The following is a 14,412-nucleotide window of genomic DNA, read 5'->3' as shown; positions in this document are numbered from 1 at the left end:
GCTGTCTGAGTCAAGCATCTTCACAATTTTTGGATATGTAAATTAAACAATTTCACCATACTGTATTTATATATTTGACCATTCTAAAATCTTGAGGTTTATTAGGTTAGTGAAGGTCACATATTGCATTTCACTTCATATTTTCTTGCACTTTACGTTGCCTATTTTACACTGAAAGCTTCATGGTCTGTGCTCTTTTACAACATCTACAATTAATTCTAAACATGTGTTACTACTCTATATGATCTCACAAATATTATTAAGTTCAAAATCCATAGAACTATACATAGAATTATAAATTAACGTTTTAATCTCCTGAAACCCCATCCACATCTCAGGAGACCCCAAGTATCCCTTAACAGAAGACGCTTCCTAACAATTTCACTAAATCTGCATTCAGTGTTTTACACTTAATGTAATTCAAAATAAATGAAAAAATATTTTAAAAAAATAATAAAAATAATAATAAGGTAATTGCAGCTGTAGTGTATTCCCTTCACTGTAGGGGGAGATGTAGCATTAATCCACCAAAGAAAGCCATGGATCTGGGATGCTCCAGGGTTGGTCTCCCATCTGCAGCACTCAATGGGGCTTACTACTGCAAAGAGAGAGAGAGAAAGAGAGAGAGAGAGAGAGAGAATGAGAATGAGAATGAGAGAATGGGAGGGGAGGTGAGGCGAGGCAAGACATAGAAGTATGGTGGGACATTGGCACTGCATTGCAGATCAACAAATGGGAGCAGGACAAAGACATTGCAGTCCTGAATGTGGGCTTGTACAGGCAATTCTCTAATACTGCTAGAGTTAAAAAGGTTTAAGATTTTTGTGAGAGAGGCTTCAAAATATAATTTTTATTTAGACATATTCCATATTCCACTTGCAGCTGTGAGTGAAGTTTTTTGTTTGTATTGAATGGGGAACTACATACTGTGTGATATGTTTTAACGGGTTCTTTGTTCATGCTTGACTGTGTATTAAAACTGATATTTTTGAAATAGAAAGTAGCACATATCACAGTATGTGGATCAGTGATCAAGCGATAAAATGATCTAAAGATGGTTTTAAAAAAAACCTTTATGGATTGAAAATATGAGTGACAACCAGCTGTCATTTCACATGATGAAGCTTTGATAATCTCTCTCAAGTGCTTTGAATGCTGTTTCCTCTGCAGCACAATCACTGCACACTCTACACATCAATTCATTCACTGGATGTAATCCACATAATATGTAACTTAGGCGCAATCATCTGAAATCCAGCTTCTTTAATAAAAACACAGTTTACTCTTACTTTCATTAAAAAAAAGAAGTTGAACTGGTTGAAACTTTTAAGAAGATAAATGTATTAATAATCATGCTGAATATAGGACTGTTAAAGTCTTCAGAAAATATTAGGAATAGCTGACATGACCGATGTTGTTCAGGTGGTGAATGGCTCTCAGAACAGAAATGACAGTGAAATCAGGTTAACAACAGTGCTAGAGTATTTAAACACCTCAATGTCACTCCTGAGCTGAGAAAGCAATCTGAGCATGGACAAATAAGATAAGTCCATGTAAGAGGACAAATAAGATGTTGCAGTCTCTAAACAATCGTACACTCTGTACACCAGGGTGAGTTACAGTAGGTGTATCTAATTAATTGGCCAATATGTCAAATAGTCAGTGTTTTTAAACTCCGAGCAACACTGATGAAATTGATGCACACCCACGGCTCTGGGAAATTAGTGTTATGTCTAATGGTGGTGCTTTTTATTTATGGATGGGGAAAGATTAGGACTGGCAATCTGTCCGTTGTACCAACTACACTGTACATGCCTAAAAAGTATATCTATGTAGTATGATTTTTAAAAAATCCCTTTGGGTTTAGATACTAGTTATACTGTATATAATGAGGGACCACCGTATCAAAGAAACACAGTTGACCAAATGTTATTAGTATGGTGGAGCAACAACAATGTATTGACATTAAGATTTGTAGCATGTGGTGCTGGTACTAAGTATTAAGCATCTTAAGAAAAGAACTATATTGTTGGTATTCCTGCTAAAATGGTGGCTTGGAATATAGATAATGGAGGATGAAGTACTTTTGTAGTTAAAGAGATGGAAAAAATAGATATACAGTAGACATAGATTCATAACTATTAAATCAGGCAAGTTAAAGCTGCAATGTGCTCCCAGTAAATTAATTTGCTGAGTTTAAGAGTGGTGGATAATGTAATGTAATAATGTATGGTGATCTAGCTAGTAAAGGGCATTCAGACTAAGAGAAGCAAACAAGATTATTGTAGTTGTTGTTATTGTGGTTGTTGTTGTTGTTATTGCGGTGTTGCTGAGTTAATATGGATAGTAAAAAACTCTACCATCACTGAGATGTGGCTCAGTTAGTGGGTGTAGAGCAGCACGCAGTAAGATTCAGAACAAGTAGCTTGTGGTACAGTTACAGAACTGTCATTCGACACACCAAGGCTAAACGACTCGCGGTTAAATATAGCTACCTTCTAAAATATTTTTTTTTGTAAGTCAATAATTAATAGAATGATATTCTTTTTCTGGTAGATACATAATAACCTACCAAAAAACAGGCAAATTCAAATAAAAAAAACAAATAGAAATCTACTGCCCTTGCTTCTGATTTGTCCACTCCTGAATTCTTTAAAGAACAGTTTGATAAATTTGTAATAACTGTGAGAGTCTAATAATCTAAAAAGATTAATTAGATGTAGAGGAATTACTAAGATCTGGATAGCCTAAGATAAGACTCTCTTCAATGTCTGTCAATGTCAAGGTTGGGACATGTGGTAAACCTTTGTGTAACCATTACTTCTCATGATTTTAGTTTACCTTTCCTTGAATGTAATTAAGGGAGTCTTAGACTGTGATAATTAAAGCCAGAGAGACTCAGGTGATTAGTATGAGACATCGACTCTCAGTTTAATCAGATGCCCGCCCCAGAACACTCGGCAGATGAGACGGGCTCAGTGGCTTTAATCAGATTACTGTAGCCATCAGAGAAAATAGAGCTACTTAAACTACACTGGCAATCACACAAGAACAGGGACAACAAGTGCAGAGACATATACGGCAGTGCACCTGTTACTGGCCATACATTCAGGTTTAACTCTGATCATTTATACCACAGTACTATTCGATGCTCAAATCAAACAGAGTTGATTCTATAACAACATGACTCCTTTGGTAGCTCTGGCTGTGAACTAAATTATAGGTTTATATTAATATTCTCATTCTTATGCATTATTGTTTCCATAGTAACAGCAAATTCAAAAAGATGTATTAAAATAGAAGCCTTTATTTTGTCACATTTTACAGCACAGTGAAATTCTTTCTTCACATATCAAAACTTTGGAGGTTGGGGTCAGAACACAGGGTCAGCCATGATACAGAGCCCCTGGAGAAGGAAGGGGTTAAGGGCCTTGCTCAAGGGCCTAACAGTGCCAACTTGGCAGGGCTGGGATGTGAACCCTGATCCTCCAATCAACAACACAGAGCCTTAACTGCTTGAGTTGATATCAATATTTAACAACAAAAAGGTCTATTTTATGTTTCTGCCTTGTGGTGTATTGTATGATCTGTCTACACGGTCTCATTACACTAACAGTGTTTGCACACATGCACTTTATGTTAATAGGTTAGTAACACTTTTTAGCTTTGTATCTGTGTATTTGTCATGTCTCTGTGTCTTTATGGAGCACCAGGGTCCTGGAGACATTGTTTTATTTCACTATGTGCTGCATCAAAATGTTATGGTCGAAATGACAATAAAAGCTTCTTGACTTGACTTTTGACTGGACTTGACTTCAGGCTGTGACATGTCATTTCTAATGTGTTGTCTCATTGCTATCTTCATGCACTTCATGTGAACTGATTTGTTTCCAGAATGAATACAGGATTGATATGTTACTCCTTTAATGAACAAATATTCAGATAATTCCAAAATACAAAATCGTTCATTTGAGCATTTTACATTTTGCATGAACAATTTGCATCCTTGTGCTTTTGGTTTATACATTTATAGACAGGTTATAGACATTTTTTTTTTTTTTACAAAAGGATTATGTGAGAATGACAAAATGAGACGCAAGAACTCAAGATAAGTCAGCTCTTTATTTATATCTCTGAATAAAGAGTTTGCTGAATGAAGCAGTGATTAAGCAGCAAGAGAAAAATATCATTCCTTTTCCATTTCTCTGTAAAAATGCTCTTGAAACTGTAAAATGTATGTGCTGTATTCGTTTATACATAAGATGATGCTTCAGTTTCGTTTGGTGAAATGGCAACTCATAAAATGCATTTGGAAAACACACCAAAGTGCAACTCAGCTGTCTTTGGGCTCATTATCTGACAATCTGGCATATTTCCTAGATCCATTTACAGTCTATAATGACTACAACACTGTAAATTTACAGTTTAATAATTCTGCTGTGAAAAATACAAATGGATATTTTACTCTTTGCTACAAACATTTCCTGAAACATACCGATATATTAAAATATTTTTCAAGATTTCTTTCATCAAACTAATACATATTGACTTTTCACATTCTTAATCACTGCTTTTTCAAACAGTGGATCTCAATAGCAGTCTTAACATTGTTCACTGAGGGTTCTTTGGATACTTAATGCCCCTAGATTCTGTTTGAAGTCTCACTGAAAAGAAAAGGTTTAGTCACCAGGACAAGCCTACGAGCTCGAAGAGTGTACGTACAGCACGGTTCTGCAATTTACCCCACTGACGATCATGTAAACAGTCATGTGACGAGCCCTACGTTCCAGCACTACTTAACACTCCCGTGCAGGCTTCCTCCTCCATTTCCATCTCCATTAAAGGCTGTTTAAATACTTTATGATGTCTTGGCAGCTTCAGTAAAACTTTAGATAGCTGTAGACTTCTTGAAAAGACTGAATGATGCAATCCGTTTTAAAATGACAAAAACATTAAGGACAGAGTTTTATTGGACTGTAACAGTATAACAACTAACGTTTTGCACTGTTGCAAGCTGTGTTCAATTTTTATATACTGTTATGTACTTTTGCCTCATTGCATGTACATTTACAGGAATCTCTGAGTAGAAATTTATATTGTAACAAACCTCTTTTAGCAAGTTTTTTTAACAGGATCGAATAATGACATTTTGACTGAACACACTATTTAACGCCTATCAAAAGCTGCTGTTATTTCCTAACAGAGAGTAACTGACAATGATCAGTAAAAGCCTGTAGTGAAGATATTGTCTGCCAGGTCACATTATTATACATTTATTGGAGAAAGCCCAATCCAATTTGGAGCCCTAAAACAAACGGTGCTCTTGGGCACGGTTCCCTTTCTTGCTTTCAGGACCGATCCAGTGTACTGCAGCTGAGATTCATGTAATCAGACATGAAGTTTCCACTGCTGCACAGTTCATAAATGGTTTTACAACTCCTCTTATTTTTTTTCCAGATGTTCAGCTTGCTCAGACCTAAAATCCTAATAACAAATGCTGTGATAAATATATTAGATTTATATGTTTATTCTCGGGGGGGCATGGTGGCTTAGTGGTTAGCACGTTCGCCTCACACCTCCAGGGTCGGGGTTCGATTCCCGCCTCCACCTTGTGTGTGTGGAGTTTGCATGTTCTCCCTGTGCCTCGGGGGTTTCCTCCAGGTACTCCGGTTTCCTCCCCCGGTCCAAAGACATGCATGGTAGGTTGATTGGCATCTCTGGAAAAATTGTCCCTAGTGTGTGATTGCGTGAGTGAATGAGTGTGTGTGTGTGCCCTGCGATGGGTTGGCACTCCGTCCAGGGTGTATTCTGCCTTGATGCCCAATGACGCCTGAGATAGGCACAGGCTCCCCGTGACCCGAGGTAGTTCGGAGATAAGCGGTAGAAAATGAATGAATGAATGAATGTTTATTCTCTAACAAAAAGAAAAAAAAAAACATGCTAAAAAGAGTTTAGAATGCAGCAGACACGTGTTAATATGGCAAGGTGAGTTTGTGGTCATTTACAGTTACGGTCTTGGTCACTCAGCACACCTACTAAACTTAGTGTTTGGCTATAATATGTATCTCTTAATAAATTTGGCCTTAAATGATTAAAAAATGCATGAGTGTTAATGGTTGTATAATATTTAATTTAGTTAACATTGATGTTGTGTTTTTCATGGTTTCCACCTGATACCTCACATTGCATTACTTTGCCAGCTAATTTAGCAAGTTAATTAGTTAATATAACTTTCTATACATAGTTGGAAGAAATGCATTTCATTGTCCTGCTCATATCATGCTCATGCCTGCATATCATAAATGACTGCATTTCAGTGCAGCACCACTTCCATACACTGATGGAAAAAATGTGACGCAACAAGGAGTTGCATTCAATTAATGCGAAGTCAAGTGACATGAGAACAATGTAGTGCAGGTGTTGTTTTTTAGTATGTAACGTTTTCTGCATGTAGGCCAACATAAAGCAGCAGTGTTGTGTGTTTACTATAAATATATTTTCACCAATGTGATTGAGTAAAAGCATCTTCCCTTGCTGATGGCGATTTCATTCACGATATCATGTGATTCAGGAGAAATGTGCCAAGGGTTTTGCTTTTCTATTAAAAAGCAATATTGTATTTAATGGATTTTTTCCCATTGGTGCGATTGCTTTTCACCCTATCATGGAATTCTTATCCAAAAAAAAGGGAGTCCTGACATTTACTGTATTTTAATCGCTTTCTTGCTTCCAAATTGTCCTGTTGGAAGCTGCTACATCATCTTTCATGTACTGTAAAGGGATATTAAGCGTTGTATTGGAACGCAGGGCTAGGATGATAGAACCAAGAACACTGTGGTGTGCTTTGCAGTGAGCCACATATTCTGGCAAATGATACATTTAAAACGAACAATTCAAAAGGTACCTCAATCCATAGCACTTAAAAAAATCCACACACTGATAAATACACTTGATCATCTTGTGTTCATATTAATTATTATATAAAACTGCTTTAGATAGACTTTAAGTGCAAAATTAGCAATTTTTCAAAAGCACTAGCAATCCATATACAAATACAGTATAACTGATTTTGATAACAGAAAAAAAGCCTTTGCAAAGTTACATGAAAACAAACAAAAAAGATATACTGTAAAAAACACACAGGCGCCCTGAAAGTTTGTGGGAGGGTGTCGTTGAGGGTAGGGGGAGGTCAAGCAAGGGGGTAACAGAAAGCAGGATGAATGTGTTAGCATGTTAAAAAAGACTTGAGTGCATAATTACAAATCACATGCGTATTTATTGTGACTAAGCTAAGCCTCATCCATGCATAGTTTCATTTCTGTTACCACCAGAGCATGCTTATTAGCAAGAATATAATCACCATATTGCTTATACGCCTTATTAGTTATTTTCATTAATCAATTCAATTTAATAATTTCTTTATTAGTGCATCTCAGATATTTGTTATGTTTACAATGATGAAAACACATTCAATTATATTTTTAGATGGGCCTATTAAATGTGTGTTGTAAAAAATTTTCAACATTTTGGAACTTTTGATCAATATATGATGCTACTCCTTTTTGTTTATATGTTGTCATACAAACAAAAATCTAAAGAAACCACATTTGTACTGTATGTCTTAGTTTTGGAGGATTGACAGGTCACAAGACGGTACCAGCTACATACCCTGAAATCATGTTGTTTTGTTGCTTTCTATTAAAGAAAATCTGCCATGCATTAACCATTTGACAATGAATGACATTCATTTCTGTAACTGAGAAATTCTTTTCACTGCTACATCGTTTACCTGCTGAGTGTAATACATGTGAAAATATATATATTTTATTATTCTTAATTATTAATATTGCCTTTTTAACCGAGTAGGTCCAACTGACAGAGAAATGCATGAAGCTGAAAAACAGAGACGATGGAATTAATGATATCTTGCATCATCCTTAAAAGTTTTTTAAAGCAGAAAAAAAAATTCATATTGTAACCAAAGGTTAACAGTTGTTTTACAATGTATGGATGAATAGTCTTGTAGACCCACAAATGAAGGCCACATCTCAGTAAATAGTTAGCATGGCCTTCCATACATCCACTATGAAGAAAACCTCTAGTGAAATGCTAAAATTGAACCATTTCAGCACTCACCCCATGGATCATACAGTATCTCTAAATGCACAGATAAAGTGTCTGTGACCATCACACCTTATTCACATAACGGCTGTTTACGAGAACATGTCGTTTTCCTTGTCTGAATCTGGAGTCCCAGGTCGTGATATTTCGTACAGGTGTGAGCATCCTGAAGTCTTCCTTTCTTTGAGAAGTTGCAGCATCTCTGCTAGTTGTGCCTCCAGGACTGCCATGCGGTTGCTCATGTAGTGGATGTCGGCTCTCAGGTCCTGCTTTAGCTCTAGCAAAGAGGCCTGCAGGTTGTGTTCAGGAATGGGATAGAAAGCTCGCCTCCCCTCAGCATGCATGGGGCTCCGTTCCTGAGGGGTTCGGGCGCTTCCTTCACCGACATCCAGTCGCAGATCGCTCTTTGTGATGCCGCTGTCGCACGAGTCTGTCTTCTTTAGTGACAGCTCTTCTTGCAGTTTAGTCCTGTCTGGAAGGGTCTCCATGGACTCAGCTTTGGAAACGGCACTCCAGGAAAGATCTGCCTTCCCTGTGGCTTCCTTAAATCTACCCCAAGCTTTGGCTTTGGTAGGTTCAGTGGATTTACTTCCTGTTTGGTTGACACCGTGAACTACAGAAGCGTGAAGTTTAGCTCGGTTTTGGGTCCTTTGAGCAGGATCTGAAGAATCTGAGGGGGAAGGGACGTCAGGTGTGGCAGGGCTCTCTGTCACCGTGACGATACTGGTTGTAGCATTGGTTTCATGGACCATAGTTTTCTCCATCAGAACAGAACCTTTCTCTAAGTCCAATTCACCCTGATCAGCTCGCTCTGCTGCCATCCGTGCCTCCTTCTGTTGACGGAAACGCTGGAAAAGACGCCGCACAGGATGATCTGGTGGAAGGTTGAGAGGGGCTTCATCCTTCCTTTTCCGCATCTCCTCTTCCTCACGCTTTACATCACTGATCTTGCGGAAGACTATCTGTAGGACAGGATTAAAACAGGAAAAGTTCAGCAAAACATTGTCCTAAGTTTACAGTCACATGCACAATTTAAATGGCAGATGGATGGGGCATTGGTGCAGCAGGGAGCACTGACACCTTACAGATCCATACGGTAACCCCTGCTTTCAGGTTATGCACTGGGTGGAATTTCTGTGCCTGTTCTTCATGCGTCTGAATTGGTTCCCTCTGGATTCTCAAAAAAAATAAAAAATAACTGTGCTACATTGGAATTAGGTGTGAATGTGTCTTTGAATGTACCGTTATGTGTGTTTGTGTTTGTACTGCAATGGAATTGTGCCTCATCCAGGATGCCATCCACCTTGTTCCTGAAGTTCACAAGAGCCCACTGTGACCATGACCAGAACAAATATGAAAACTAAAGTTGAATAAATGAATCTTTTACACCAGTATGAGCTGTTATTAGAAAATAATTAAGAAATAACTTTGGGTTGCTAAAATATCTGCTTTGTATCTGGACACATCACTCTTCTTGACTATTACATGTCATGAAATCTTCCTATAACATGACATTCATTACTTTTTCACTAAAACTGAACAAAACTCAAAATATCAGTTCAGAATTAACGGTAATGTTCACAAGTGAATGAATGAATGAATGATGAACGACAGAGTTAACTGCACCTTTGATAAACTGACTAAGCAAGCCAGTTTATTTCATGAATGAAGAATCTGAATTGCTGCAACGGACATTTAAATTTGAACATACTGTATAGCTTATTTTGGATCAGTTAAGAATTGTTAGTTCTTGAAATATTTTCAGCATTTTTGCGGCTTTAAATCCAAATAGCAACAGCATCATCAAGCTCATTCTAATACATGTGTGGCTGTGATTCATTTTAAATGAACATCATGTTATCAGTGCACATGTCCAGTATTGACTGTGTTCTTATGCAAGTCTAAACCATTAATGAGCCATCAAACAAAACAGCAGTGCATAGTAAATGATGTGGAAGTCATGGTCTTAGACATGATCTAGAAGGTGTTTGCTAACTAGGTACTGACTGTTATCTTATAGACACACACACACACACACACACACACACACACACAGATATATATATATATATATATATATACATGTATATATATATGTGTATATGTGTGTGTGGGTGTGTGTGTGTGTGTCTGCTTCAAAGCAAATCATTATGGACTTTCTCATAGTTATGATGGACCTCTTAAGCTCTTAGACTGAAAAGGTGCACTTACAGTAAGTGAGTTATTCCCTCACCAGCCTCACAAAGCCACATCAACTGTTAGACACTTTTAACTTTTATCCAAAGCAACATACAGTTGAGCAGGTGACAGTTATGTGTCTTTCTCAAAATCCTACTCATGGTAGTCTGTTTGTGCAGGTATTTAAACTCACTACCTGCTTATATTGTAGTTCAAAGTCTTAACTGCTGATCCACCACATTCGCAATAACGTATTAGGACAAGTGTATTAATGTACATTGTGATTTGACTTGCACTCTTAGTTTCAAAGTTTCCATTATAGAAAATTAATGAAAGACTTCTCAATATCTCATCAGACACAAATTTGTCTGTTTATATTTTTTTTGCGAAAAGGAAGGAACCTCAGTGAAACCTAAATATCTATACTAAATATCTTGTTTGGTACCAGTTACATTTTTTTTAGTCTTTAATTTTGTCCATACATTTGCACTAAGGTATAAATTTAAGCTTTCCTGTTCTCAACTCCTGTGTGGGATTTGGAGTGCACTGTTCATGCTCCAGTGTTTAAGTCTGACTAGCCAGGAGGAGGCTCCAGGCATCCAGAACTCTGTGTAAAAAATTCTTAATTTAGCTATATCCTAGCCTAGTTAAAAAGTGAGGCCAAGCTAAGTAACAAACACAACAGGAACAGAAACTATCTGTTCAGATATGACATTTTAAAATGAAAAAGCACCTGAAGGTGAAGGTACATTCTTATTACCGGTTTGTGTAATATGAGACTTTCTAGATTTGTTGACTAGCAGTTCCGCATTGGGAGAATCATAAATGTGACAAATAGAAAGTTACAGCATATAATATTTACTGTAAATATTTACTATTTACTGTTTGCTCTCAGGATAAAATGAGGGGGGTTTCAGCAAGCACATGATGATCATTGGTTTCACTGGAAATCACATGATTAGAAGTGAGAATGGGACATTTGCATCAGACTCTGTCTCTCTGTCCTTCCTTACAAAGGTGTGCTCTGTTTATGAATGAGGAGGCAGGGCTCTTGTGTTAATGAAGTTCATGTATTCATTAGCTCCTGTCCAGGGAATGACTGGGGCATGTTTTGCTTATCCCAGAGGTCAATCACTGCACTCAGGTGCAACACCAACAAATCTGCTTATACATGGCCAGGGTGTGCAAACACAAATGAAACGATTACATTTTCTTGCAACTCTGCGATCAGCATACTTAAACTGTTATAAACTGCCTTCTTCGTTTTGTCCGACATGCACATTTTTGCACTCGGCTGTACATCCAGACTCTAAAGATTAAACTGGATTTAAATGGAACATGGCAGCGTTTCTATGTTATATTGCCATTTAGTGATATTATGTTCTTTCCTGGGACTCTCATATTTCACCAGCTTCAAATGTAAAGATGATCAAGCGGAGAGCTGGCTCGAACATTCGGCATTTTTAAGCTGCTGAAATGACAGCAAGAGGTTACAGCTCAGTGTCATTACATTCAGCAAAAAACCATCTTCCTAACACTATGAGAACATGCTATAATCCAGACTGTATATTATGAGCTCCTATTACAAACTCTCTTTCAGCTCCATTTTTTTTATGGAAGAGATCTATGTAAGAGAATTTGTTTGAATCGATATTTCCTGGGATAATTACTTTACATACAGACACTACATACATATCAGCTTTTTCTATTAGGCTACATAATAACCTGTTCAGAGGAGTCAGTCACAGGTTAGCTTTGTTTTGTTTTGCTTTTCTCTGTGACAAGACATATTGGAGGCAGGGATCAGTGCACATATTTTTGTGGGCAACAGTCCATCACAATAATAGAAAACAAAATTACTTTTCAGCTGTTGATGTGACAGCCGACCTTCAGTCTTCCCTAAAACATTTGATTCCTTGTATCATTCAAGTGAATTTTAAAATGACATGCAGTGAAACCTGCCTGTTGACTTTCCTCTCACAACTTCAGCAAGGAAATGTTTTGGAAAACATTAGAACCACATATTTGCTTTGGAATAGGGTTTATGCTGGATGCCCTTACTGATGCAACACTCCCATTTTATCCAGTTTTGTAACCAGTACTAAGATTTAACCCAATTAACCTAAGGGCAGAAGTTGTTCACTGCATAGGAATAGAACCCGGGTCACATTTGTTTAATTCACATTCATGGAATTCATTGTACAAACACCATTATATCTACCACTACTATATCTAACACTAATCAGCAGATGAGGTCTTGTGTAATTGCTATAATTATAAGGCTATATAATATTTTGCTATACTGTACATGGAGTATATGTATGTACAGTATATAATGTAACAATTACAGGACATTAAATCAGAAGCACACAAATTAATTTGTCTGTCACTGCAACTAACTTTTGTCAGTTTGTTTACTTTCTGTTGTTTTTACCTCACATCTTTAGGCTCCTAACAGTTGAACCAATTGCATCTTGCTGATGTAGTCAAGGAGAGCAGGTGTTATGGACACAGTAAGACTGAGCTATATATTATTCAGCCTTTGTACAGGACAGCCAGGGTCACACACTTCACACTGTGCTGTCTGAACACATTAGAGCACTCACACACGCTGACACACACTCTGCAGTCTTCACCACAGATCGATAATAAAGAAGCAAGCGGCCTGACAGAGTGGGCGAGGATGGACGTGAAAAAGATTAGGAGTATCCTAAAAAGAACGGAGAAAGCGAGGCGGAGAACCGGAGAACAAGAACAAAAAAGAGAACAGCAAAGTTTGTCAGTGAAAAGAAAGAAAGAGAAAAAGAGATAAGAGGTGTATGATGAAAGTTAACAAGGAATGAGAAACTGATCATCACACCCCTCATAAACCTCAGACTTGAGCCTTCCAGTGCGTAAAGCAAGAAGTAAAACACAAAAGTTGACTGTTTTCTATAACAACACCTTTCATGTTTTTTCCTCTTATACCACAACTATTGCTTTTTTTAACATTTATTGAAGAGCAACACATCATATTTTTATCCATATTTATTTTTGCATTTAATGTTATGAAACATCTGGGGAAATATGTTAGTTCCTGATATCAGTTATGTTATAACACCTAAATTCCGCTTCAGGTAATGTTCACATCAACCATCAAGATGGTGAACATGTCATGGCTGTTGGTCTGAGAAGGGTGGGTTCAGGTATTTCTATAACTGCTGGTCTGCTGGGATTTTCATACCACAACAGTCTCTATAGTGTACTCAGAACTCAGGTGCCATGAAGGTGCCATGAAGGAAAAGCATCAATACTGGTTATATACATCTCAGAAAGCACAACATGGCAAACACTGAGGCAAATGCACTACAACAACAGAAGACCATTTCTGGTTCCACTTCTGTCATCCAAGAACAGAAAGCTGAGGGTGCAGTGGGCCTGTAGCCTGGTTTGATGAATCTCAATTTCTGCTGAGCCACACAGATGCTGAAGTCAGAATTTAGTGCCAAATGCACGAATCCACTGACCCATCATGACTTGTGTCAACAGTCTAGGCTGGTGGAGGTGTAATGGTGTGAAGAATGTTTTCTTGGCACACACAGAGACAGTTCATATCAATCAATTATCGCTTGAATGAAACAGCCTAAACGAGTATTAGTGCTGACCATGTGCATCGCTTCATGAACACAGTTTACAATCTTTTAAAGGTTACTTCCAGAACGAAAATGCACCATGTCATGAAGTAAAAGTCATCTCAATATAATTTCATGAACATGAAATTCCTTATTCTTCCCTGTCACCTGATCTGAATCACAAGCTTTTGGGATGTAATAGAACACAAGATTCGCAGCATGAAATTGCACCTGAAAAGTCTGCAGGGAATACATGATGCAATCATGTCAACATGAACCAAAATCATGAAGGAATGTTTCCAACATCTTGTGAAAGGCATGAAATGAAGAATTTCATGTTATGAGAGCAAAGGAAGGCCTTACTCATTTACAACATTTGGCAGATGCCCTTATACAGACCGTCTTACATTTATCTCATTTAAACAGATGAGCAACTGAAGATAGAGAGCCTTGCCCTCAGGGGCTAAGGAGGGCAGTTTGTTGGCCCTGGAAGACAAACTCA

The 14,412-nt window shown here is 37.6% G+C and overlaps 1 protein-coding gene across 2 annotated transcripts in view; it reads right to left on the bottom strand.

Moving 5' to 3' along the window:
• Positions 1 to 3,907: 3,907 nt before the first annotated feature.
• Positions 3,908 to 14,412, bottom strand: part of kcnh1b (potassium voltage-gated channel, subfamily H (eag-related), member 1b) — a 47,350-nt gene continuing 36,845 nt past the window's right edge. For both annotated transcript variants that reach the window (XM_060881040.1, XM_060881049.1), the window contains exon 11: positions 3,908 to 9,083. In XM_060881040.1, coding sequence (XP_060737023.1) covers positions 8,214 to 9,083 — 870 coding nt within the window. In that variant the 3' untranslated portion in view covers positions 3,908 to 8,213. The remainder of the gene's footprint in view (positions 9,084 to 14,412) is intronic.

This window comes from Tachysurus vachellii, chromosome 1 (assembly GCF_030014155.1).
Source record: "Tachysurus vachellii isolate PV-2020 chromosome 1, HZAU_Pvac_v1, whole genome shotgun sequence".
Classification (NCBI taxonomy): domain Eukaryota; kingdom Metazoa; phylum Chordata; class Actinopteri; order Siluriformes; family Bagridae; genus Tachysurus; species Tachysurus vachellii.
The sequence above is the reverse complement of the archived record's forward strand: the minus strand, read 5'-3'. Positions and strand labels throughout refer to the sequence as shown.